The sequence below is a fragment of the Scyliorhinus canicula genome, chromosome 14 (assembly GCF_902713615.1).
Source record: "Scyliorhinus canicula chromosome 14, sScyCan1.1, whole genome shotgun sequence".
In the NCBI taxonomy this organism is placed as follows: Eukaryota; Metazoa; Chordata; class Chondrichthyes; order Carcharhiniformes; family Scyliorhinidae; genus Scyliorhinus; species Scyliorhinus canicula.
Window position 1 is genome coordinate 75,991,407 of NC_052159.1, and position 27,413 is coordinate 76,018,819.

The 27,413-nt window shown below is 45.6% G+C and overlaps 1 protein-coding gene across 1 annotated transcript; it reads right to left on the minus strand.

Moving 5' to 3' along the window:
• Positions 1–9,429: 9,429 nt before the first annotated feature.
• mrpl30 (mitochondrial ribosomal protein L30) lies at positions 9,430–27,260 on the minus strand. The gene is made up of 5 exons (XM_038818391.1): positions 27,022–27,260; positions 23,697–23,780; positions 18,660–18,806; positions 10,053–10,126; positions 9,430–9,959 (listed from the first exon to the last, which is right to left on the minus strand). Exons 1-5 carry the CDS (start codon positions 27,055–27,057, stop codon positions 9,845–9,847), a joined length of 456 nt encoding a protein of 151 aa, XP_038674319.1. The 5' UTR covers positions 27,058–27,260; the 3' UTR covers positions 9,430–9,844.
• Between the last annotated feature and the right edge of the window lie 153 nt (positions 27,261–27,413).

Consider the following 27,413-nt stretch of genomic DNA (forward strand, 5'->3'; position numbering starts at 1 on the left):
TGTCGCGGCTAGGAGGGGTCCTAGCCTGGGGGGGGGGAATACCGGGTTGCTGCTGGATTGGCCAGGGAGGAGCTGGTGCGGGTCGGGGGGAGGTTCTATCGCCAATGGAAACGGGCCGAGTGGGGGGTGCTGGCCAGGGGCGAGCAGTCGATGGGCTATGGCTAGTCGGCGGGGGAGGGGGGCGGGGGGCGGGGTGCCCCCGATCCGGCTGATCACGTGGAACGTGAGGGGGTTGAATGGGCCGGTTAAGCGGGCCCGGGTGTTTTCGCATCTGAAGGGGCTGAAGGCGGACATGGCCATGCTTCAGGAGACTCACCTGAAGGTGGTGGACCAGGTTCGTCTGAGGAAGGGGTGGGTGGGGCAAGTTTTCCATTCAGGGCTTGACGCGAAGAACCAGGGGGTGGCGATCCTGGTGGGGAAGAGGGTGGCATTTGAGGCGTCTGAGGTGGTGGCTGATAGTGACGGCAGATATGTGATGGTGAGTGGTAAGCTGCAGGGGGAAGAGGGTGGTGTTGGTAAATGTATATGCCCCAAATTGGGATGATGCTGGTTTCATGAGGCGTATGTTGGGCCGCATTCCTGACCTGGAGGCGTGGGGCCTGATCATGGGGGGGGGACTTCAATACGGTGCTGGATCCCCCACTGGATCATTCTAGTTCTAGGAGGAGACTGGCGGCGGCCAAGGTGTTGAGGGGGTTTATGGACCAGATGGGAGGTGTGGATGCCTGGAGGTTTGGGAGGCCGAGGGCTCGGGAGTACTCTTTTTTCTCCCACGTGCAGAGGGTTTATTCCCGCATTGATTTTTTTGTCCTGAGTAGGGGGCTGGTCCCAAGGATGGAGGATGCCGAATATTCGGCTATAGCGATTTCGGACCATGCTCCGCATTGGGTGGATCTGGAGATGGGTGAGGTGCGGGACCAGCGCCCGCTTTGGCGTCTGGACTTGGGGTTGTTGGCTGATGAGGAGGTGTGTAGGAGGGTCCGGGGATGTATTGAGAGGTACCTCCAGGCCAATGATACTGGGGAGGTCCGGGTGGGGATGGTGTGGGAGGCTCTGAAGGCAGTGATTAGGGGGGAGCTGATTTCCATCCGAGCCCATAGGGAGAGGGGGGAGAGGAGGGAGAGGGAGAGACTGGTGGGGGAACTGCTGAGTGTAGATAGGAGGTATGCGGAGGCCCCGGAGGAGGGATTGTTGGGGGAGCGGCGTAGCCTGCAGGCTAAGTTTGATTTACTGACCACCAGAAAGGCGGAGACACAGTGGAGGCTGGCGCATCAGCTCCGCAAGCAGGTAGATTGGTGGAGTGAAGGATAGGGGTGGGAATGTGGTGCAGAAGGGGGTAGAGGTCAATGGGTCTTCAGGGACTCCTACAGGGAACTGTACCGGTCGGAGCCGCCGGAGGTGGTGGTGGTGGTGGGGGGGGGGGGGGGGGGGGGGGAGAGCTTTTTGAACAGGCTGCGATTTCCAAGGGTGCAGGAGGAGCAGGTGGAGGGACTGGGGGCACCGATCGAGTTGGAGGAGCTGGTTAGAGGGATTGGCCACATGCAGTCGGGGAAGACGCCGGGACCGGATGGGTTCCCGGTTGAATTTTATAAAAAATATGCGGACCTGTTGGGCCCCCTGTTGGTCAGGACCTTCAACGAGGCATGGGAGGGGGGTGTTTTGCCCCCGACGATGTCTTGGGCGCTGATTTCCCTGATCCTGAAGCGAGATAAGGACCCCCTGCAGTGTGGCTCATATAGGCCAATTTCACTGTTGAACGTGGACGCCAAGTTGCTGGCGAAGATCTTGGCCACTAGAATAGAGGACTGTGTGCCAGGGGTGATACATGAAGATCAGACGGGTTTTGTGAAGGGGAGGCAGCTGAACACTAACGTGCGAAGGCTGCTAAATGTGATAATGATGCCGGCGGCAGAGGGAGAGGCGGAGATTGTGGTGGCATTAGGTGCGGAGAAGGCCTTTGATAGGGTTGAGTAGGGGTACTTGTGGGAGGTGTTAGAGAGGTTCGGGTTTGGGGAGGGGTTTATTAAATGGGTGAGGTTGCTGGACGAGGCCCCGATGGCGAGTGCAGCGACAAATGGGAGGAGGTCCGAGTACTTCAAGCTCTACCGTGGGACGAGGCAGGGGTGCCCCCTGTCCCCCTTGCGTTTTGCGTTGGCAATTGAGCCTCTAGCCATGGCGCTAAGGGAGTCGGGGAGGTGGAGTGGTCTGGTGCGGGGTGGGGAGGAGCACCGAGTGTCACTTTATGCAGATGACTTGTTGCTGTATGTAGCAGACCCGGTGGGGGAATGCCGGAGGTGATGGAGATTCTTGCTGAGTTTGGGAGTTTCTCGGGCTACAAGTTGAACCTGGGCAAGGGTGAGCTGTTTGTTGTACACCCGGGTGATCAGGAGGAGGGGATTGGTAGGCTCCCACTAAAAAGGAGAGTGAGGAGTTTTAGGTACCTGGGGGGGTTCAGGTGGCTAGGAGTTGGGGGACTTTGCATAAGCTTAATTTTAATAGGTTGGTGGAGCAGATGGAGGAGGTGTTTAAAAGGTGGGACATGCTGCCGCTGTCATTGGCGGGTAGAGTACAGTCCGTTAAAATGACGGTGCTCCCGAGGTTTTTGATTTTCTTCCAGTGCCTCTCCATTCTTATTCCGAGGGCCTTTTTTAGGAGGGTGAACAGCAGCATCACGGGATTTTTTTGGGCGCACAGGACTCCGAATGTGAGGAGGGTCTTTTTGGAGCGGGGCAGGGATAGAGGGGGGCTGGCGCTGTCCAACCTCTCTGGGTACTATTGGGCGGCTAATGTCTCGATGGTACGAAAGTGCGTAATGGATCGGGAGGGGGCAGCATGGAAACGGATGGAGATGGCATCCTGTGGAGGCATGAGCCTGAAGGCACTGGTAACGGCGCCGTTGCCGCTCCCTCCAACGAGGTACACTACGAGCCCGGTGATGGCGGCTACCCACAAGATTTGGGGGCAGTGGAGGCAACACAGAGGGGAAGTGGGGGGCTCGGTGGAGGCCCCGCTGCGGGGGAACCACCGGTTTGTCCCAGGGAATATTGATGGCGGGTTCCTGGGGTGGCACAGGGCGGGCATAAGGAAGTTGGGAGACCTGTTCATTGACGGGAGGTTTGCGAGCCTGGGTGAGCTGGAGGAGAAGTTTGAGCTCCCCCTGGGGAATGTGTTCAGGTACCTTCAGGTCAAGGCGTTTGCTAGGCGGCAGGTGGAGGGGTTCCCTTTGCTGCCCCCGCAGGGGGTAAGGGATAGGGTGCTTTCGGGGGTGTGGGTCGGGGATGGGAAGGTGTCTGACATCTACCAGGTGATGCAGGAGGTGGAGGAGGCGTCGGTAGAGGAGCTGAAGGCTAAGTGGGAAGTGGAGTTGGGGGAGCAGATTGAGGAAGGGACATGGGCGAACGCCCTGGAGAGGTGAACTCCTCCTCTTCATGTGCGAGGCTTAGCCTCATCCAGTTCAAGGTACTGCACAGGGCTCATATGTCCGGGACGAGGATGAGCAGGTTTTTTGGGGGTGAGGACAGGTGCATTAGGTGTTCGGGGAGCCCAGCGAACCATGCCCATATGTTTTGGGCATGCCCGGCACTGGGGGAATTCTGGCAGGAGGTGGTGAGGACGGTGTCGAGGGTGGTAGGATCCAGGGTCAAGCCAGGCTGGGGACTCGCGATATTTGGGGTTGGGGTGGAGCCGGGAGTGCAGGAGGCGAAAGAGGCCCGTGTGCTGGCCTTTGCGTCCCTAGTAGCTCAGCGGAGGATCTTGCTACAGTGGAAGGATGCGAGCCCCCCAAGCGTGGAGTCCTGGATCAATGACATGGCAGGATTTCTCAAGCTGGAGAAGGTCAAATTTGCCCTGAGAGGTTCGGTGCAAGGGTTCTTTAGGCAGTGGCAACCTTTCCTCGACTTTCTGGCTCAACGATAGGGAACTAGGTCAGCAGCAGGTGCAACCCGGGGGGGGGGGGGGGGGGGGTTCAGGGGGTATTGTTTATGTTAATTTAATTTATTTTAAATTTATTTTGTTGTTCATCGGGTTTGGGAAGGGTGGGGGGGGGGGGCTCGCTATATGCATTGTTACGGGTCCGGGGGGTGTTTATTATTGTTATTATTATTGTTTTGTTGTTATACATTTTTCAAAAATTTCAATAAAAATTATTTTAAAAAATAAAACTTTTTTTTTAAAAGGCTGTTTTCGTTAAAGAGAAGAAGGTGACTTAATTGAGGCATACAGGATGATCAGAGGATTAGATAGGGTGGACATTGAGAGCCACTTTCATCGATGGTGATGGCTAGCACGAGGGAATATAGATTTAAATTGAGGGGAGATAGATATAGGACAGATGTCAGAGGTAGGTTCTTTACTCAGAGAGTCGTAAGGGCATGGAATGCCCTGCGTGCAACTGTAGTGGACTCGCCGACATTAAGGGCATTTAAATGGTCATTGGATAAACATATGGATGATAAGGGAATAGTGTAGATGGGCTTTAGAGTGGTTTCACAGGTCGGCACAACATCGAGGGCCGAAGGGCCTGTACTGCGCTGTAATGTTCTATGTTCTATAATTAAGAAGCAATTTAGCATGGCCAATCTACTTAACCTGTACATCTCTGGGTTTTGGGGGCAAAACCCACACAAACACAGGGAGAATATGCTAACTCCACACGGATAGTGACCCAGAGCCGCGATAGAACCTGGGACCTTGGTGCCGTGAGACAGCAGTGCTAACCACTGCGCCACCGTGCTGCCTCATGTTAATGGGGCTTTTGAGATGTTTTACAAGAACCTCTGAAGGTCGGTGCCACCAGGGGAGGAGTCGGATATGTGGGAATTTCTAGCAGGGCTGGTGTCCTTAGGTCGAGGAAGCAGACCAGGAAGGGTTGGAGGAGCCATTGGAGATGCTGACAGCTATTGGGCAGATGCAGGCGGATAAGGGTTCTGGGGGAATTTTATAAAAAGTTTGCTGATTGACTGGTGCCATTATTGGTGGAGATGTTTGTGGATTCGGTAGCGCAGGTGTCTCTTCCAGAGACAATAATGCAAGCATCCTACTCGCTTCTGCTAAAGAAGGATAAGGACCCGGTTTTGTGTGGGCCATATGGCCAGATTTCTTTATTAAATGTGGATGCCAAGATTTTGGCCAATGTTTTAGTACTGAGGCTAGAGGAGTGTCTCCCTCAAGTTATTGGGGAAGATCAGGCAGTATTTGTGAAGGGGAAGCGGTTGTCATCAAATGTATGGCGGGTTTTAAGCGTAGTTTTGTCCTGGCAGAAGGTAGACAGTCGGAGGTTATTGTGGCGCTGGATGCCGAGAGGTGTCTGATAGGGTAGAATGGGATTATTTGTTTGCAGTGTTGGAACGGTTTGGGATAGGGCCTAAATTCATAGCATGGTTCCAGTTGCTAATCTAAGACCAGTGTCCATACAAATAATGAATGAGACAGGGACGCCCTATGTCCCACCTCCTGTTTGTGTGGCAATTGAGTCTTTGGCAATTGGCCTGAGGGCCTCGGATAGGTGGAAAGGGATAATAGGGGGTTGGTACACAGGGTGTCCTTCCATGCTGATGATGCTCTTTTGTATGTGGCGGATCTGATCTCCACAATGGGTGATATAATGGCGTTTCTGATGTACTTGGGGGGTTTTTCATCGTATAAATTAAATTGGGAGAAACGTGTTTTTCTGTCACTATGCCAGGGAGAGGAGCCAATCTGGGGGAGTTACTATTCCGTTAATGCGTATCTAGGGGTGTAGATAGCTTGGAATTGGGCCCAGCTTCAGAAGTTGAACTTCACGAGTTTGGTGAGCAGGGTTAAGGCTAACGTACAGAGGTGGGATAGCCTCCCTCTGTCCTTGGCAGGCAGAAATCAATTGGTGAAGAAGAACGTTTTGCCATGGTTCTTTTTTCTATTCGAGTGTGTGCCGGTTTTTATGCCAAAAAAAGGAATTCTCCTTCTCCGAGATCCACAGTATCCCACCTCTGTTAGCCTTAACCCTGCTCACCAAACTCGTGAAGTTCAACTTCCGAAGCTGGGCCCAATTCCAAGCTATCTACACCCCTAGATACGCATTAGCGGAATAGATTAATTCTTTGTAGTGGTGAAATTGGTGCTTCCAAGGGTAGTAGGATCAGAATACTACGCAATCATAATCTCTGACCACGCTCCACACTACGTGGATGTGAGGTTGGAGATGAACTGGCAGAATGCGGGTCAAACAGACCCATCTCACTCCTAAATGCTGATGTAAAGATCCTGGCGAAGACCCTGGCGAGGCAACTGGACAGTTGTGTGCCAGATGTAGATGTAGAAGAAATTATGGATTTTGTCAAGGGCAGGCAGCTAACAGCGGACATCAGGTTCCTGTTGAACATGATGACCCCACCTGGAGGGTGTATACCAGAAGTGATCATCTCCCTGGATGCCAAAAAGGCCTTCAACAGAGTTGAATGGACGTACTTCCTAGAGGTACTCGAATGGTTTGGGTTTGGATAGAGTTCACCTTCTGGGCGTAACTACTGTACAATACTACCATGGTAAGCATACGGACAAACACCACCAGCTCTTGATACTTCAAGCTGCATAGAACCACGAGGAATGACATTTGTCCCCGCTGCTATTTGTCCTGGCGATCACCCTCAGAGTGGCAAAAAGGTGGAGAGGCATCCAAAGGAGAGACAGAGAGCATGGATTCTCCCTAGAGGGTGGTCAATCTCAGCAGCAAGCCGGGGGGGGGGGGGGGAGGGTTCGGGATTTGTTAAGGGGGTTTGTTTTTGCGACGGTGTGTGTGCTATTTCTTTTTTCTTTCTTGTATTGTTATTAGTTATTAATTTATTACTTTGTATTGGGGGGGGATTTCTGTTTCATCTTACACCTGGTTTACTTTAACTGTTGGGAGAAAATTTGTTGTTGAAAAATTTGAATAAAAATTAAAAAAAAAAAAAAGGAGTGTAGAATTAATCAGGTCAGTCCATAAGAGGGTCGTTTAGGAGTCTGGAAGGAGCAGGAAATAAGTTGTTTTTGAATCTGTGCATGTTCTCAGACTTTTGTATCTCCTGCCCGATGGAAGAAGTTGAAGAGTGAGTAAGCCGGATGGGAGGGGTCTTTGATTACGCTGCCCAGTTTTCCAAGACAGTGAGAATGTGAAGCAAGGGTTAATAGCTAGAACAATCCAGAATTAATGGGACACATTAGTGGAAAGTTACAAATAAGGGAGTTATTATTGAATTCGTGAGCCGACTCATGACTGTAAGCCAAATAGCCTTGAGAAACAAGGAAGATGGCTGGATGACGGAGTATGAAATGTGGGAGCCATTGATACTGCGGCTAAACACCTATTGTTTTTGCTAAAATTGCTATATACTCATGTGCCAATAGATAACTTTAAAGTCTGTAAAATCATGTATCGAAATTATGGCAATAACAAGTTAATCATGTATTAGATCTTTGGTAAAAACAAGCTATGTTTTGTAATGGGGCAAGCTCAAGTGACAGCCCCTTAAAAAAACATATAAAGACAGGATGTTTTGAGCAAAACTTTGGCACACTCAGCGGTGTTTCTTTGGAATACCTAGAGGGCTGCCCCGATCGCAATAAAGAATATTCTAAAGTACAAACGTGTTCGAGACCGTTTCTTCCGGACTGTGAGACAAGTGAATTAGAGACACATTCACAACAGCAGGAGGTGTAGATAGAGTCAATGGATGGGAGGCAGGCTCATGTGATAGACTGGGCTGTGTTCACGACTCTCTGACGTTTCTTGATAGGGGATCTGGAATGAAGCGCTGAATAGGGCAAACTTCACCTCCACATGCGCAGAGCTGAGCCTAACGCAGCCAAAGGTGGTGCACAGAGCTCACCTAACCAGAACTCAAATGAACAGCTTCGCCCTGAAGGTGAAAGACATATGTGAACCGTGCCAGGGAAGCCTGGTCAACACCCACATGTTCTGGTCCTTGCCCAGACCTGCTGGGTAGTGGGCAACCTTCTTTTGAGTTCATTCCAGGATTGTGGGTGTTATGGTGGAGCCGTGCCCAAAAGTGGCAGAATCAGATCAGCCAGTGCTCTTCATGGTGAGTGGGTTTGATGCCCTAACGTTTGCCTCCATAATCGCCCGCTGGAGAATCCTGCTCTGTTGGCGATCGGCAGCACCACCCAAGGCTGCTCACCAACTTGTTTCAAGACAGGTTTGTAGCCAGGAACCAATAGATTAGGGGGTGGTGGAGACACAGGAATAGCCATGGAGGGGGCTTCACCTGGTGGAAGACAATCCCTAAAGGTCCAACCAAACTCTGTTCCTTTTTAGGACTTATCAATGACGGAGGGAAATTCATTCCCAACTTGGCCACACTGCTTCGTCCGCTCACCCACTTGTTAAAAAAGGGATACCAGTGGAAAATGGAACGCCCCACACCAGAAGGTGTGATCATCAGAGAAGCTTTTCGGTTGACAACTGCCTTTTTACCTCTTGGAATGCCTAGTGTGGGGGTCAGCACTGGGTTTTGCCCAATGATCTGTGGGTCTTTACGACAAAGCTTCCAGAGCTGAGCATTGAGGAGGACGTCTTATTGTGGCCCACCTTTTACCTGCAGCATCTCAATTTTTGTCCTTTAACCATCTCTTCCTCCACCCAATCACAAACCTCTCCCTTTTCCTGCCCAATTTTCCTCCACTCTCTATCTAATACCTGCCAATCTGTAACATTATCTAGTCTTTGTGAAAGATCATAGGCCTGAAACACCAACACTATGTTTCTCTGGATGCTGCCAGACCTGTTGACGTTTTCAGTATTTTCTTTAAGAAGCTTTGAACCCGGGCAGCAAGGTGGTGCAGTGGTTAGCACTAGAAAGTTTTAAAAAATAAATTTAAAGTACCCAATTCATTTTTTCCAATTAAGGGCAATTTAGCGTGGCCAATCCACCTACCTTGCACATTTTTGGATTGTGGGGGCGAAACCCACGCAAACACGGGGAGAATGTGCAAACTCCACACGGACAGTGACCCAGAGCCGGGGTCGAACCTGGGACCTCGGCGCCGTGAGGCCGCAGTGCTAACCCACTGTGCCACCGTGCTGCCCTGTTAGCATTAGAAAGCTGCTCCTTTTCGAAAATGTGCAAGGGGTTCAAAACACTGGATTGGATTGGATTTGTTTATTGTCACGTGTACCATGGTGCAGTGAAAAGTATTTTTCTGCGAGCAGCTCAGCAGATCATTAAGTACATGAAAAGACAAGGAAATAAAAGAAAATACATAATAGGAACGGTTGAAAGTTAAGTAAAAAGTGGATCTGTTAGGAAAAGCTCACAGAGAGTCGCCATGCTCTGGCACCATCTTGTGCCACATTATTTAATCTTCCTGTAATTATGCATGAACTCTTATTAAAATTTTGAACTTGTTTCATCCTGCTGGAAAGCACGGAAGTGAATTTAACATCCAGTTGCGGTACAATGTTGAAGTAAAATATATTTCATTGTACAGCAGTTAACCAAAATATTTTACTACACTTCTGCTTTGGTATAACAACCACAGGAACAAAAATATTATCTAGATCTGTGCTTATAAACTTTCATCAATTTATCTAACCAAGATTTTTAAAAGTGATTTCACAACCAGCATTTGTTGTGCATCCCTTATTGCCCTTGAGTAGGTGTTGGTGAGTTGCCTTCTTGAAGTGTTGCAGTCCGTGTAGTCTAAATACCCACAGCGCAGTTAGGAAAGGAATTTAAGGTTAATGCAGAATGAAAGATCAAGGTTGTAATTGCACTAGATATTTTAAAGATAAACTTGAAATTTGACTTTATGGAAATATGAAATATTTCACACACGAGACACAAATAGCAGCTTTAGATTCAGTGGCTTTTTACTCCAATGGCTGCAAGTGGCGTCTTATAATCAATTCCCCGGTGCTCTTCAGGTAAGTGTCAGCTAGTTCCTGCTCTGTTGGAAGTCCCTGTGGCAATTTCAGAGGTTGCACTCTGCAAAGATATTGAAAATATTTATCACAACATTTGAATTACAACTTCAAAAATCAAGACAAAGAAAATGTTATTGTATTTGTATTCACCAACCTTATAAGATGCTTAATGACTTTTAGTTTATTGTTAACTGATGGAACATTCTTATGGATCCGTGGTTGATTTGACTGGTAAAATAAGGAGGATTTGTTTGAAATTCAAAATGCATTATAACAATATATGATAATTCAGTCGAATTGAATCTAAACATTTAATTTCTAAATGAGAAACATCAAAAATTAACATATTAGTGTCCTGAATACCTTGTTTCTAGCTTGACAAAGGATAAGATTTTATGTTGAATGGCTCAAACAGAAAACTCCTAATCCGTCACACCAGTCAGTGCTATGAAAAAACGGAGACATTTTCAAATTGCTAATTTCCTCAACCAGTTTTTTAAGGGCCCTTCCTGTTTATTCTGTCTATTCCCTTGTTTTCCCTTTTCTTTTATTTTGCCGTTACATTTTTGATCCGTGGCTGATTTACAGACACGTCTTTAAGGCAGCCTGCTATTTTAATTCAAACAGAAGAAAGCGATGGCCTGTGCCGTTAATTCAAACAGCAGGATCCAGAAGGCTGTGTTTGGAAATTCGCTACTCTCCATGACGACTCAGGTTGCAATTATACAGGGCCTTGATGAGGCCACACCTAGAATATCGTGTGCAGATTTGGTCTCCTTTTCTGAGTAAGGATGTTCTTGCTCTCGAGGGGGTGCATGCAGCGAAGGTTTACCAGACTGATTCCAGGGATGGCAGGACTGTCATACAAGGAGAGATTGACTAGGTTAGGATTATTCACGCTGGAGGTCAGAAGAATTAGGGGGGATCTCAAAGAGACTTATAAAATTCTAACAGGGCTAGACAGGGTAGATGCAGGGAAGATGTTCCCAATGGTGGTTGTGTACAGAACCAGGGGTCACAGTCTGAGGATTCAGGGTAAACCATTTCGGACAGAGATGAGGAGACATTTCTTCACCCAAAGAGTGGTGAGCCTGTGGAATTCATTACCACAGGAAGTAGCTGACGCTAAAACATTGAATATATTCAAGAGGCGGCTAGATATAGCACTCGAGGTGAATGGGTTCAAAGGCTATGGGGAGAAAGCAGGATTAGAACATAGAACATTACAGCGCAGTACAGGCCCTTCGGCCCTCGATGTTGCGCCGACCTGTGAAACCACTCTAAAGCCCATCTACACTATTCCCTTATCATCCATATGTCTATCCAATTACCATTTGAATGCCCTTAGTGTTGGCGAGTCCGCTACTGTTGCAGGCAGCGCGTTCCACACCCTTACTACTCTGAGTAAAGAAACTACCTCTGACATCTGTCCTATATCAATCTCCCCTCAATTATGTCTTGCGTACCTCATAATGAAATGTCTATGCCCTGAAGTTTCATTTGTTAGGTGGGGGGGTGGAATAGAGATGCAAGGGTCCTTGCTGTTCATTCCCTGTCTATTGCCTTGTTTCCCCTTTCATTAACTTTGTTACATTTTCAATCCATGAATGATTTATGAACATGTCTTTAAGGCAGCCTGCCATTTTAATTCAATGAGAAGAAAGTAATGGCCAGTGTCTTTATTCAAACAGCAGGATCCAGAGGGTTGTGCTGTTTTAGACTAGTGACTGGAGATTTGCTGTTATCAGTGATGACTCAGGTTGATTGGTGTGACTGGTGGCCAATTAATTGGCCAAAAAGGCTGTGCTCCGCCCAATAACAGGTGGCGATTGGATATTATCCCTCTGGGATGTATTTCCGAGCTAGGAGATTCAATTTTAGTTTCACCTTTCGTTCTGGCAGTCGAGGGAAAAAAATCCTCTCCAGTAAACTGCTGCTAAGCCTCTCCAGAAAATATCCATTTAACTCTTTCTTTCTCTAATAAGACTGTGGTTGTTGGATTCCTGAAAACAGGACCATGAACTGAGAACAAAGTCTGATGAAACAGGGACTCTGTCTCACCAGGAAAATTGGGAGTACAGGCTACAAAACAAGGACCGTGATTCCCAAGCGTACTATGGAGAAAGCCTGCAAGGACCCATCATCTGAAGCAAAGGCTCCTTTCTCTTTTATTTAACCCCTCCCTCTGTGATTGTCTTATATAGAGGCAAGTTACAGTAGGAGTTAGGTACTTAATATTTAACCAACTACATCTGCTGCGTATTTCACCATTAATCTTCTTAGAAGTAAAACAGTAATTGTGTTTCAACTTACAAACCTGGTGTAATTATTGGGCAGCCAGGGCCAAAGATTTCAGGTATTTTTATGAGAAATATTGGTTACGTCAGTTGTGTTGTGACTCCAGGGCATGAGGCTAGAATTGACCGCACACTTGCCTATGGTGGCATAACAATTAACCGAGGCAAAGGCTGTATGCTTGGACACACTACAAAGATTTTTCAAATGTACAGCCATGTTACAATTTATAAGTAAACTAAAGTGTGTATCGTTCCATTTTAGATTAGTATGCATTCAAGGACTGACTGGCAAGCTATTTTATTTCTTAATTATCCTGAAACCTAACAATAGAAAATATTCAATATTTAAAATTATGGGACTACTAACTTTACGTTAACAAAGTGGCCAGAAATAGCTGCTCAAATGGGGCCTCACGGTAGCATGGTGGTTAGCATCAATGCTTCACAACTCCAGGGTCCCAGGTTCGATTCCCGGCTGGGTCACTGTCTGTGTGGAGTCTGCACGTCCTCCCAGTGTGTGCGTGGGTTTCCTCCGGGTGCTCCGGTTTCCTCCCACAGTCCAAAGATGTGCGGGTTAGGTGGATTGGCCATGCTAAATTGCCCGTAGTGTAAGGTTAATGGGGGGATTGTTGGGTTGCGGGTATACGGGTTACGTGGGTTTAAGTAGGGTGATCATTGCTCGGCACAACATCAAGGACCGAAGGGCCTGTTCTGTTCTATGTTCTAAATAGAATAGACTGTCATTCAAGAATGTATTGTTTTTTATAGTTATTGGGGGATAACAATCGTAATATTCCAAGAAATCTAAAGTTGACAATTAGGTAATTGCCTTTTTACCATTTTCTACTTTGATCTACAGTGCCAACAAAAAAAAGTCTTGCTAGAGCTATGAAATTAAGTCACCATAGTCCCCAAGGATCATAGGTTGCTCTTCTCTTTTGAGAGAGCTGACTGGCGCTGATTTAACCAGAGGATCTCAGGCGAGGGGCAAGGTTGAGAAGACGGGGCCTTCATGTATAACCTCAGCCAGTATGGGAACTGAACCCGTATGGTTGCCGATGTTCCACATCACGAACCAGCTGTCCAGCCAACTGAGCTAAAAGCTATGATTCCACAAGGAAAACAATCATCCAGTAGTTCTGGGTTTATAAAATTTCCAACAAGTTATCTAATCAATTAAAAAAAAATATTTACTGCGATGTGAACACTGCTAGCAAGGCCATCATTTATTGCCCATCACTTATTGCCTTCAAGGTGGTGGTGAATTGCCTTCTTGAAGTGTCGTAGTTCATGAAATTTGGTAACCGCACAGTGCTGTAAGGGAGGGAATTCCAGGTTTTGATCCAGTGACAGTGTAGGGACTGTCATTATAGGAACACCCTATAAGCCTGTTCCACCATTCAATTTGATCATGGCTGGTCTTTACCTCAACACCATTTTCCCACATTTATTCCCACATCTCTGATGTCTTTACTATCTAGAAATCCATCAATCTGTGTCTTGAACATGCTCAACGGCTAAGCCATCTGATGTAGATGATTCCCAAGATTTACCACCCTGAATGAAGAGGTTTCTCCCCATCTCAGTCTGGGGCCTACCTCTTATTCTGAGATTCTAACTTGATTCTAGACCCCCAGGCAAGGGTAAACATCCTTCCTGATCTACCTTGTTGAGCCCTGTATGCATTTTGTTCATTTCAATGAGATTGCCTCATTCTTCCAAACTCTACAAAATACCAGCCCAGTCTCCTCAATCTCTCCTTATAGAACAATCGCATCATCCTATGAATAAGTCTGGCGAACCTTTGTTGCACTTCCTCTATGGCAAATATACCTTTCCTTAGGGAAGACAACCAAAACTATATACTGTTAGGAAATAGAGATTGTTTAAGTAATTGATATTTGTACGGTGGGTGTTAAAATTAAGGTATACCAACTAAGTTTAAGCATAATTTGTGTTAATGTGCTAAGAAAGGGTTAAAACCTTTGTTAGCTTCGTGTTAAACAAACGTGTCTGCATGCCTATAGGTTTTAGTTTCACTTCAAAACTTTACCTAATTGTAACTGAGATTTTACGTTAAAAAGCTAAACAATTGCTTAGCAACCCGAGACCAACACTGAAAACAAGAAGTATTTAAGTTCAGTCAGCAACCAGGTAACCGGGAAGCAAGAAGTTTTCCACAGAAGCAGCCAGCACAGGTAGGACAATATAGGGATGAAGAAAGCAAGTACCAGAAGCTAAAGAACAAAAGGCTCCAGAAACCAGGGAACCTATCAGAGAAGTCCCAGGAAGACTAAAGTCAAAGGGACAAAGAGCCAAAATCTGAATACGGTACTGTTCACTTGAAATTAAAAAGGCAGAGAGAGGCTCCAGTTAATGACAGGGTTGCAAGGTGCAGACCTGGAGAAGCCAACTAGGGAGCAGCCAGACATCTACGGCATGTGAAGCAGTTGTGTTTTGTTGGTGTGGCTGGATCCTGAGCGATTCTGTGGAAGCATGAAAAGAAGCGGTGTTCCTGAGGCAGAGGAATACAGAAAGGAGGAGTTTAAAATCCTAAAAGTGGATTGTTGGTGAATGCATCCAAGAGAAAGCGTTGTTTGGGAAAATATTCCAAGTATGTTCGTCAAGAGCGGAGTTGGGGACCCTCGTGTGGAAGTCAGAGTTCCAGTGAGACCAGTTGGCTTATAGTGTAGCAAGCTTCTGGGAGATTTGATGAGAAATTCTCAGAAGCTTTGGGTGATATCTGTCACTTGGTTTCAGAGTGTAATGGGTATGACCATATCTTGGCTATTGGCTTACAGGGATTGTGCACTTACTGAGAACATTAGAATACAAGAAATATTTCATAGCTCTTGTAATCCTTATAAATCCGTATATACCTGTAAAGGTATAGCTGGGATGCAGGAGTAGTTTATAATGGTTAATCCATCCTGTGAACCTGTTCATTCAAGTCTCTAAACAAAAAATAAGTTACTATTTATTGAGCCAGGGACCTGACTGTCCAGTGGTATCAGCTGGAGTAACAGATTACTCCATTGTACAGTCTCACCAAGGCTCTATACAATTTCAGCAAGAAAGCTTTATTCCTGTATTGAAGGCCTCTTGTAATAAAGGCCAACATACCATTTACCTTCTCAATCGCTTGCTCCACCTGCATATTGGCTTTCAGTGATTCATGAACAAGGATACCCAGGTGCCTTTGGACATCAACACTTCGCAATCTCTTACGCATTTAAAAACTCTGCATTTCTGTTTTTCATACCAAAGTGCATAACTTCACATGTTTTCACATTATATTTCAACCACAATATTCTTGCCCACTCGCTTAGCCTATCTAAATCCCCTTGAAGCCTCTCTGCATTCTCCTCACAACTCACATTCCCAGCTCGTTTTGTGTCATTATCAAATTTGGAAATATTCCATTTGATCCCCACATCAAATAGTTCAAGTAAGAAGGAGGAGAATGTCTAGGTGATAATGTTCCCATGTGTCTGCTGCTGTTCTAGGTGGTGGAGGTTATGGGTCTGGAAGGTGCTGTCGAAGGAGGTTTGGCGAGTTGCAGCAGTGCATTTTGTATGTAGCACACACTGTTGACACTGTGCATCAGTGGTGGACAAAGTGAATGTTTAACGGGTGGACGTGGTGCTGATTAAGCACATAAGCTTTGTCTTAGTGTTGAGCTTCTTGAATATTGTTGGAGCTGCACGTGGGAGAATGCAGGAGGGGAGTTACTCACAGTGGGTTTCCTAACCTCTGACCAGCTCTTGTAGCCACAGCACTTAACTGAATCCAGTAAAGTTTCTGGTCGATGGTAACCCCAAGGATGTTGATACGGATGACAATTTGTGAAGCAGATGAGTTTTTAATGATATTCCGATAGTTTCACGGTCATTATTATTGGGACTAGCTCTTTGTTATGTATTAAAGAATACACTGCTGCTGGTGGAATATCACTTGGCTTGTAGTGACGTCAGCAGAGTATTTGCGCGGGCTTTCAGTTCTTTATCTTAGACTGGATGAGCAACATCTCCTAATAAACCTCACATTATGTTTGTAAGAAATCTAGGTGTGTGGCAAAGAACAAAGAACACTACAGCACAGGAACAGGCTCTTTGGCCGTCCAGGCCTGCGCCGATCATAATGCCTGTCTAAACTAAAACCTTCGATTCATGCATTCGTCAAAATTCCTCTTAAACGTCACTATCGTATCTGCTTCTATCACCTGTGTAAAAAGAACTTGCCTTGCACAACTCTTCTAAACTTTCCACCCTGGGAAAAAGCATCTGACTATCCTCTCTGTCCATTCCACTCAATTTTGTAAACCTCCATCAGGTCGCCCCCTCAACCTCCATCGTTCCAGTGAAAACCATCCGAGTTTATCCAACTTCTCCTCATAGTTAATACCCTCCAGACCAGACAACATCCTGGTAAACCTGTTCTGTACCCTCTCCAAAGCATCCTTCTGGTAATGTGGCGACCAGAAATGTACGCAATATTCCAAATGTGGCCAACCAAGGTTCTGTACAGCTGCAGGACGACATCCCAATTTTTTACACTCAATGCTCGACTGATGAAGGCAAGTATGTTGTTTGCCTTTGCACTGCCTTATCCATCTGTGTTGCCACTTACAGTGATCTGTGGACCTGCATGCCCAGATCTCTCTGCCTGTCAATACTCCTAAGTGTTTTGCCACTTACTGTATAATTCCCACCTGTATTTGACCTTCCAAAATGTATTACCTCACATTTGTTCGGATTAAACTCCATCTGCCATTTCTCCGCCCAAGTCTCCAACTGATCTGACAATAATCTTCTTCACTATGCACAACTCCTCCAATCTTTATATCGTCCGCAAACTTATTAATCAGAGCAGCTGGATTTTCCTCCGAATCATATATACTACGAACAACATAGGTCCCAGGACTGATCCCTGTGGAACGCCAGTAGTCACAACCTTCCATTCAGAAAAGCACACTTCCACCACTACCCTCTTTATGACTGAGCCAGTTCTGTATCCATCTTGCCAGTTCACCTCTGATCCCGTGTGATTTCACCTTTTGTACCAGTCTGCCATGAGGGACCTTGTCAAAGGCTTTACTGAAGTCCACGTAGACAATATCCACTGACATTCCTTCATGAATCATCTTCGTTACTTCCTCAAAAAACACGATCAGGTTAGAACATAGAATTTACAGTGCAGAAGGAGGTCATTCAGCCCATCGAGTCTGCACTGGCCCTTCTAAACAGCACCCCACTTAAGCCCCACACCTCTACCCTATCCCCGTAACCCTACCTGACCTTTTTGGGCACTAAGGGGCAATTTTAGTATGCCAATCCATCTAACCTGCACATCTTTCGGCTGTGGGAGGAAACCGGAGCACCCGGAGGAAATCCCTTGCTCAGGTTCCTTCCTGCTTTCTTTATATTCTTCAAGGGCTTTGTCTGTTCACAGTCTTCGAGACCTTATAAATGCTTCCTTTTTGTTTTTGACTAGGCTCACAATATCCCTCGTTACCAAAGATTCCCTAAACTTGCCGTACTTATCCTTCATCTTCACAGGAACATGCCAGCCCTGAATTCTAATCAACTGACATCTGAAAGACTCCCATAAAGGTAACACTTTTAATTTCAGATTTAAAAAAAAATTACATTTAAATTCTGTGAGCTGCCATGGTGGGATTTGAATTTATATCCCCAGAGCATTAGCCTGGACCTGCGGAGTAAGTAAGATTACCATTATACCACCATCCCAAAATGAGGAAAGATTTTCAGCCTCCAAGAAGGCATAGGTTTTACAGAACTACACAAAGTAATACATGATCGGTAAAAAACTGATCAAGAAAATTTTTGATGGATAAAGGGACTGATGTTCTTCACATAATGAATGATCAACAATTGAAATGGACACCTGGGCATGATGGTAGACGAGAACACCTTCCAATCCCTTAAAAAAGCAGCAATTAAATTCAGCAATTGGGGAGGGAGAGCAAGTTCTGTCTGGACCAACGAGTCAGCAGCCTTCCTCATCCATAAGTATCCTGTGATATGCTGGTCTGGCTTAACATCTTACAAAACCAACAATGGAAACTAACCAAAAGGCATTGCACATCTATCCATACACCAATAATACACAAAAGTAAATATATCTAAATGACAAAAGGAAACAAATGTTCATCACTGTGCCAACATGCGGACGCATTGGAAGGATAGAAGGTTGAGGAACATTAAGTGGAAAACAAGCTGTTGCAGGGTTCAATGGTCAGTTTGGGCAAAGAGATAGAATGGGGAATGTGTTGGACACAGCAGCTGAATAGAAAATAACAGAGTTCAATGTGACAGAACAATAGTTGGAACGAGGTACAAAAATGTTCCTAAATTGATTTAATAACAAAAAATGGCTGTCACTACAAAATTACTGAAAAATACAAGTGGTTTCATATAGACAACACAGAAAAAGTAATTCACCTTGTCTAACCCAAGGTCATGGATAATTTTTTTTTCCCAATATGGACGCCGTTTTGTACATTTTATTCTGGTAATGATGTGCAGTTGGTGTGGCTGGTCTGGATCACCTTTATATTTTGCATGATCGGATGGTTCAACTTCAAACATCTGCAACCAAGATGATAAACTGGTTACACAAAAAGAAAAAAATTTATGCAGATAAGACAATGGATTCCAGATTATGACAAGTCTCTGTGTAAAAAATTATTTTTCATTTTGCTTCTGAGTTTTTTTGCAAATCACCTTGAATCTGAGTCCTCTGGTCACCAATCTTTCTGCCAATGGAATCAGTTTCTCATTTTCTTCAATCAACTACAATGATGTCCTATGGAGTAAGACTTGAGCCCACAACCTTCATATTCAGAGATGAGTGTGCTACGAACTACCAGCTTGCATCTCTGTAATGTTGACACACTACCTAAGTTCTGGTTCTCAGAAGGCTCAGGTCCAGCCAATATTTGATAAATGTTTACCATACAGACAGAGGTGGTATATTTAAGCTGAAAAAAATTGGCTGTCTGCCAAAGCTGCTTTGTGCAATTTCCTCCTCTGTGACAACATGAGGGGCAAGGCCAGCTATGACAGGGCAACATTGGAACCCTTTGACAATTGCAGTGGGGTTAAACATGGTTGTATTCTGGTGACAACACAGTTTGGCATTTTCTCTCCTTTGCTAAATTTCATACAACTTCATTGAAGGAGGTTGTCTACTTACATATCAGAACTGATGGCAAATTGTTCAGCGTTGGCTATCTGAGATTCAAGATATAAGTAAGTGCCTTAAGTCCTCATCAGAGGGATTCTCTGTGCTGATACGTTTTATACCAATAACATCTTCAGTAGCCAATAGACAGTCTCTCTCATGCCTGCAACGGTTTGATCATTAGCATCAGGAAGACAAATGTTGGGGCAGCACGGTGGCGCAGTGGGTTAGCCCTGCAGCCTCACGGCGCTGAGGTCCAGGTTCGATCCTGGCTCTGGGTCACTGTTCGTGTGCAGTTCGCACATTCTCCCCGTGTTTGTGTGGGTTTCGCCCCCACAACCCAAAAATGTGCAGGCTAGGTGAATTGGCCACGCTAAAGTCCCCCTTAATTGGAAAAAATGAATTGGGTACTTGAAATTTTTTTTTAAAGGAAGACAAATGTCGTGGTCCAGGACTTTGTCATACCACCATCATTTAGCACTGATAATGTAACACGGGAGGTTGATAGCTTCACATATCTAGGCTCCACAATCACGAGCATTTTGTCACTTGATGCTGAAATCAACACACACATCGCAAAAGCTACAGTGTAGTGTTATGTCCAGTGTGTTGAAGAACAGCAACCTAATGGAGAACAACAAACTGTAAAGTAAACCACGTCTGTGTCCTCAGTACTCTTCTCCACTGTAGTGACAATTGGAAAATTTATGCTTGGCTGAGATCTCTGGTGGCTGACTGTTCAGAAGGGCATTAGAAGAGGAAAGGAGAAATGTAAAGCTCAAAGATGGCCCAGAGAAAACAAGCAAAATCATGCAACTTCTCAACCTCCAAGTGCAAGTGCAGCAAATGCAGAGTGGAACTTCTGATGCTCACTGGGCAATTTGTAACAGAGCTGACCATCAATGAGCAAACCATTGTCTCACTAGACAGAAGGCTGCCTATCTAGACATAATTTTCTTGTTTTTCCACTCCATGGGCTAGATTTTTGCAGGGTCAGGACAACTTTGGAGGTCTTTAGTGGGCAGGACTAGATTCAAGGACTCTTACCTCCATATCTGGCATTGCCAAACTTGGGTAGCAGGCTCGCAACCTGCCCTCACAACCCCAACCTAACGTTTGTGGCATCCAGACAGATAGGAGGACTTAATGGCCCCTCAGAAGAACAGGGAACCATAATGTGGATTCAGTTTAAAAGCTTTTACCCATGCGTCCTCCAGTTCCCGACACCCCTGCACCCTGTAAGCATCATGTACAGAATCAATGAGCCATATAATAATAGCAAATTTTAAGAGTCGTCCAGCACAGAAAAGGCCCTTCTGCCCATCGTGTCCATGCTAGTCAAAACCAACCACCTAACTATTCTATTTTCCAGCACTTGGCCCATAGCCGTCAATGCCTTGGGATCGCAAGTGCAAATCTAAATACTTCTCAAATGTTATGAGGATCGCTGCTTCCACCATCCTCTCAGTATAAAGATATAAAGATTCTGGGTATAAAGGTTTTTTTCGCATCCCCTCCAAACTTTACTGTCTACTCTATCTATACCCCTCATAATGTTATACATGTCAATCATGTCCCTCTCAGTCTCCTCTGCTCCAAAAAAAAGTCTATCCAATCTCTCTTCATAACTAAAACTCTCCAGCCCAGGCAACATCCTGGTAAATCTCTTCTGCACCCTTTCCAATGCTATCCTATAATGTGGAATCCAGAACTGCACACAATACTCAAGCTGTGGCCTAACCAACGTTTTACACAGTTCCAGCACAACCATCCTGCTCTTAAACTATATGCCTCGGCTAATAATCAAAGTAAACTATATGCCTTCTTATCCACCTGCTCTGCTACCTTAGGGAAGTGTTCATGCACACCAAGGTCCCTCTGATCCTCAGTGCTTCCCAGGGTCCTGCCATTTATCATGTATTCCCTTGCCTTCTTGTCCTTCTCAAGTGCATCACCTCATACTTATCTGTATTGAATTCCATTTGCCAATGATTGGACCATCTGACCAGCCTGTCTATATCCTTGCGCAATCGAAGGCTATCCTCCTCACTATTTACCACCCCATTAATTTTTGTATCATCCACAAACTTACTGATCACCCCTCTTACATTCATATTTAATCATTTATATAAACCACAAACAGCAAGGGCCCCAGCACTGACACCTGCAGGGCCCCACTGGACACAGTTTTCTAGTCAGAAAAACACCCTCGACTATCACTCTCTGCTACCTATCACTCAGTCAATTTTGGATCCAATTTGCCAAATTTCCTTGGATCCCATGGGCTCTTACCTTCGCTATCAGTCTCCCATGTAAGACCTCATCAAAAGCCTTGCTAAAGTCCAAGTAGACTACGTCAAATGCATTTCCCTCATCTACTTTCTTTTCAAATTTTCCAATTAAGGGACAATTTAGCATGGCCATTGCACCGACCCTGCACACCTTTGGGTTGTATGGGTGAGACTCACGCAGACACGGGGAGAATGTGCAAATTCCACACGGACAGTAACCCGGGGCCGGGATCAAACCCGGGTCCTCAGCGCTGTGAGGCAGCAGTTCTAACCACTGCACCACCGTGCGCCCTCTTCCCTCATCTATGCACCTGGTCATCTCTTCAAAAAATACAATCAAACTGTTTAGACATGACCTCCCTTTAACAAAACCATGCTGACTGTTCTTGATTAATCTCTGCCTCTCCAAATGCAGATTAATTCTGACTCTCAGAATTGCTTCCAATAGTTTCCCCACCACTGAGGTTAGACTGACTGACCTGTAGTTTCCTGCTTTTTCCCTACCTCCCTTTCTTCTTCAATAATGTACCACATTGGCTATTCTCCAGTCCTCCGGCACCTCTCCTGTGGCCAAAGAGGGATTGGAAATTATTAGCAGCGCCCCTGCTATCTCCTCCCTTGCCTCATTCAACAGCCTGATAGACAATTCATCTGGCCCTGGAGATTTGTCTACTTTAAAGTCTGCCAGACCGCTCAGAATCTCCTCTCTGTCCATGTTAATCTCTTCAATTTTATTATAGTCCTTTTCTCAGATTTGTATATTCACACTGTCCCTCTCACGAGTGAACACTGACAAAAGTATTCATTTAGAACCCTACCTACATCCTCCAGCTTCACACCCAAATTACCACTATGGTCCTTAAGGGCTCTACACTTTCCCTAGTTGTCTCCTCTAATTTTGGCTGTGCATCTATCCCTGCTGAACCTTCTCTCCGGATCCCAGGACCTTATAGAACTAGCAAACCTCCCTGCAAGGACACTGGTCCTTTTTCGGTTCAGGTGCAAATCATCCTCCTTGTACAGGTCCCAGCGTCCCCAAAAACGGTCCCAATGTCCCAAAAATCTAAAGCCCTCCCTTCTACACCATTTCTCCAGCCACACATTCATTTGGACTAACCTTCTATTTCTATACTCACTTGCATGTAGCACCGCAAATAATCCAGAGATTACTACCTTCTGGGTCCTGCTTTTTGAAATCTACTTCCTAGCTCCCTAAATTCGGCTTTCAGGCCCTCATCCCTTTTTGTGCCTATATCGTTGGTACCAATGTGTACCACAATATCTGTCTGTTTGCCAGTTTAAACAAATAGTTATTATAACCTCAAAGACATCAAAGCTAACACTCCAGTTCAGTCTCTGAAAATAGATCCATTAGTGAGTTTTGAAGCTCAGGCAAACATTCACAATGAGGGCACCTGGAGGGACAGGTGACTGGCCATCTACTTCTGCTCAGTTGCCAGATGGTATTAACAAAATTACAGGTTTACTAGAGAATCCACGTTTCCCTGTTTCGCCAACCTCTCTTCTCCTGTTTTGACCTGTTTTCCCTCCCCAAAACACATGCACTCCACCAACTCTCATCACTTTTTCCTACTCTGAACACTCTTTCTACACTTTCCCCTTTTCTACATCCAACTTTAATGAAAGATTTGCATTATATGGTGCCTTTCATGGCCACAGAAGGGCTTCAATTGCTTTGCAGTCAATGAAGTACTTTTGAAATATGGTCAGTTTCCATTTAGACTTCTAATCCATCCCTCCTCTTCACCACCCATATACTTCTATTAAATTTGCTGATGATACCAGGTAATGCAAACAGTTGACTTGTTCAAGAAAAGAAAAACAAAATAGAAGAGAATACAAAGCAGCTTTGTAAGAGCACATGAGATGACTACTCTAGCATTCATGCAGTAATGGGTCTAATGAAGGTTTTATTAGTAGGTGAAGCAATACTTCAATATTTAATAGGTCATAAACAAATCTGATTACAGATGATGCTCTCACCTTTTCTGGAATACGAGTCTTAGTAAATTTTAATCGTATGAATCCAGGCCACGATACTGGAATCAAAAACTGGTCCACAAAGTTCTGCAAAATAAGAATTAAAATATTTGATCTATATCACAGGAGGCAAAAAATTGAATTCAACATTAGCTTTCTCGTCAATGGAATAATCCAGAGAAAAAATGATGGTGTGCTTATTCATAGTATTGCTGGAAGAAATCACAAAGCAACTATTATTCAAATTGATTAATACTAATAAAATTACTCATTATGCATCCACTATGAAATGACAGAACAACATAGTAATTTATTTTAATTGAAATGTTTACAATTTTAGTTCTACCTAGTGGTTATTGAATCCAATAGTTTCACTTATAACAATTACATTTGTGTTATGGCATTTGCATTAAGAACCCACAAATGTATGCCTAATATGGCAGTCAAGATATATACACTACACTAAGATCCTGAAGGGTCTTGACAGGGTGAATATGGAAAGGATGTTTCCTCTTGCAGCAGAATCGAAAACTAGAGGTCACTGTTTAAAAATTAGGGGTTGGCTCATTTTGGACAAAGATTGAGATTTTTTTTTCCTCTGAGGATGGTTAATCTTTGGTGCGCTCTTGCTCAAAAAGCAGTGGAAACAGAGTTTTGGAACATTTTTCAGGCAGAGCAAGGTAGATTGCGAGGTTATCCACTTTAGTAAATGCGAGGTTATCCACTTTAGTAGCAAAAACAAGGCACACAATAATAATAATCTTTATTAGTGTCACAAGTAGGCTTACATTAACACTACAATGTCACCACACTCCGGTGCCTGTTTGGGTATACAGAGGGAGAATTAAGAATGTCCAATTCACCTAACAGCACTCTTTCGGGGAGGAAACCGGAGCACTGCAGACACAGGGAGAACATGCAGACTCCACACAGTGACCCAAGCCGGGAATCGAACCTGGGACCCTAGAGCTGTGAAGCAACAGTGCTACCCACTGTGCTACAGTTAGGGTAGGTGGGAATGTGGAATTGAGGTTGCAATCAGATCAGCCATGATCTTATTTAATGGTGAAGCAAGTCCAAGGGGCAAAGTGGTCTATTCCTAATTCATATGTTTAACCATGGTTTAGTAATTGTAATGCAAAAAGGTATTTAACAAAAATAATGAAGTGTGCACCAATTGTGTGACATTAGCAGCTTTTGATTTCAGCTGGTAAGGCCACATTTACTTCTGAACCCTGTTGCCCTGAGATGGCATTAACAGTGCTACATTGGAAATACTAGATTTCAATTTAATATCAATGAAAGGATTTGTGTGCATGCCCCGAGTATGTGCAAGCAGGTGATTGTTTCCCCATGACATACTGGCCTTCCAAAAACAAAATACAGCAGATGTGGACAACTGAAATAAAAATAGAAAATGTTAGAAACACTGTCTGGCAGCATTTGGAGAGAGAAAGAAAGTTATGTCTCAGACAGATTAGCAGCACGGTAGCATGGTGGTTAGCATAAATGCTTCACAGCTCCAGGATCCCAGGTTCGATTCCCGGCTGGGTCACTGCGGAGTCTGCACGTCCTCCCCGTGTGTGCGTGGGTTTCCTCCGGGTGCTCCGGTTTCCTCCCACAGTCCAAAGATGTGCGGGTTAGGTGGATTGGCCATGAAAAATTGCCCGTAGTGTCCTAAAAAGTAAGGTTACGGGTATAGGGTGGATACGTGGGTTTGAGTAGGGTGATCATGGCTCGGCACAACATCGAGGGCCGAAGGGCCTGTTCTGTGCTGTACTGTTCTATGTTCTATAACCTTTCATCAGAGCTGCAAAGGGTCAGTATTGTAACAGGTTTTATGCAAGTGTTGAATTCTCCCATCACTTTGATGGATGAGTATACTGCAAGGAGACCAAGTGTTCACCGTCCAGGTTGGTGTCATCTCATATGTGATGTTAAGGCAAATCTTGATTTGCAGTCAGATTGCAAATATTACACATGAAGTCACTGTCAGAGTGGGTGAAAGTGCTGGCTTTGTGGCATGCTGGCTTATCCTTGTAGGGACCCAACTCTGTTCTCCCCAAATGTTGGGATTGCTTGATCACAGAGGCATCTCCATTTGGGGGAGATATGGCATAGTGGCAATATCATTGGACTATTAAACCCCCTCCTCCGTAATACTGAGGCCGAATGCCAGTGGCTCTCATATCATACTCGCCGACAGTTGCTTTCTAGCCCTGGTGACTTCAACTTACAGAATCATAGAATCCCGACAGTGCGAGGCCATTCAGCCCATCAAGTCTGTAAAACCCTTGAAATAGCACCCTACCTAAGCTCATGCCCCTGCACATCTTTGGGCTGTGGGAGGAAACCGGAGTTTCCAGAGGAAACACACCAGGACACGGAGAGAATGTGAAAACTCCAGTCATCCAAGGTTGGAATCAAACCCGTGAAGCAGCAGTGTTAACCTCTGTGCCACCATGCCACCATTTGAGGTGGATTGAGGACCGGCTTGTCCAGATAGAATGTTGCGGACGTGATTCAGTGGAGAGAGAATCTCGTCGAGGTCCATTAGGAGCTGACTGCTGAGATGAAAAGTGTTGTTTCATTGGCTTTGGAACCATAGACAGATCTGAGACCTTCATGTCATGCTTATGGGCAGCTGACTGAAATTCTGCAGCTTTGTTCTTTCACCATTGGTTCTTCACCTCTTTCAATTTGGCCGTTTTGTTTGGTCGGAAATAATCATCTTTATTGTCACAAGTAGGCTTACATTAACACTGCAATGAGATTACTGTGAAAAACCCTGAGCCGCCACATTCCAGCACCTGTTTGGATACACAGAGGGAGAATTCAGAATATTGAATTCATCTAAGCAGGTCTTTCAGGAATTGTGGGAGGAAATCAGGGCACCTGGAGGAAACCCACACAGACACAGGGACATCGTGCAGATTACACGCAGGGAATCGAACCTGGGACCCTGGAACTGTGAAGCAACAGTGCTACCCATGTGCTAACCATTAAAAATATCACATTCTCAAGATTCCCTTTCCACCAGGAGTCAATGTAGAGCAAGCAGCAGCTCCTGCTGACGTTTCCTCATCTCTGACCCAGAAGTAGTAAAACTATTAACTGCTGCAGCACAGATAAGTGCAGCCATAACAAGCACATAGATCAGCCATGCCTATGCGGCCGAAGTCTTATTTCCGAAATAAACAAACACTGTTTCCGCTCCAATCTCCAATAAAAAGGCACTAAAAACTACAACAGCACCAAGTATATATCACCATATCCAGACTGCAGGAAGGCCTCGAGCCGGAGGATACAAGTTATCAACCTCACCTACCGTTAGTCGATTAATGTTCTTGCACAGGGCGGCCATCACTTCAACCCGCCCGAAAAATGCCAACAAGGGCCTACTTCGTGCAAAACACAAACACAAACTCAAGCTTGCCAGGTCACACGCGACTCCAGATCAGAGTCCCTGGTAACCGCCATTCCACGTCAATCAAAAACGAACTGCACCCTCCCGTCCCGAAAGAGGATCCGTCTTGAGCAGAGGTGCCATGCGCCAGCCCCGCCCCCCGCCCCATGCGCCAGCCCCGCCCCCCGCCCCATGCGCCAGCCCCGCCCCCAATGCAGCCCCCAATGCAGCCCCCGCGCCCGAGCGCTGTCCCATCCCATGCGCCAGCCCCGCCCCCCAGTGCAAGCCCCCGCGCCCGAGCGCTGTCCCGCCCC

Excerpts from the sequence above, each read along its gene's own strand:
- mrpl30 (XM_038818391.1), bottom strand. The coding sequence starts at position 27,057 with ATGGCCGCCCTGTGCAAGAACATTAATCGACTAACG. Across the intron at positions 18,807-23,696 it reads AGACTCGTATTCCAGAAAAG|ATGTTTGAAGTTGAACCATC; the intron begins GTGAGAGCATCA and ends TCTTGGTTGCAG. Across the intron at positions 10,127-18,659 it reads ATGACCTTGGGTTAGACAAG|TCAAATCAACCACGGATCCA; the intron begins GTGAATTACTTT and ends TTATTTTACCAG.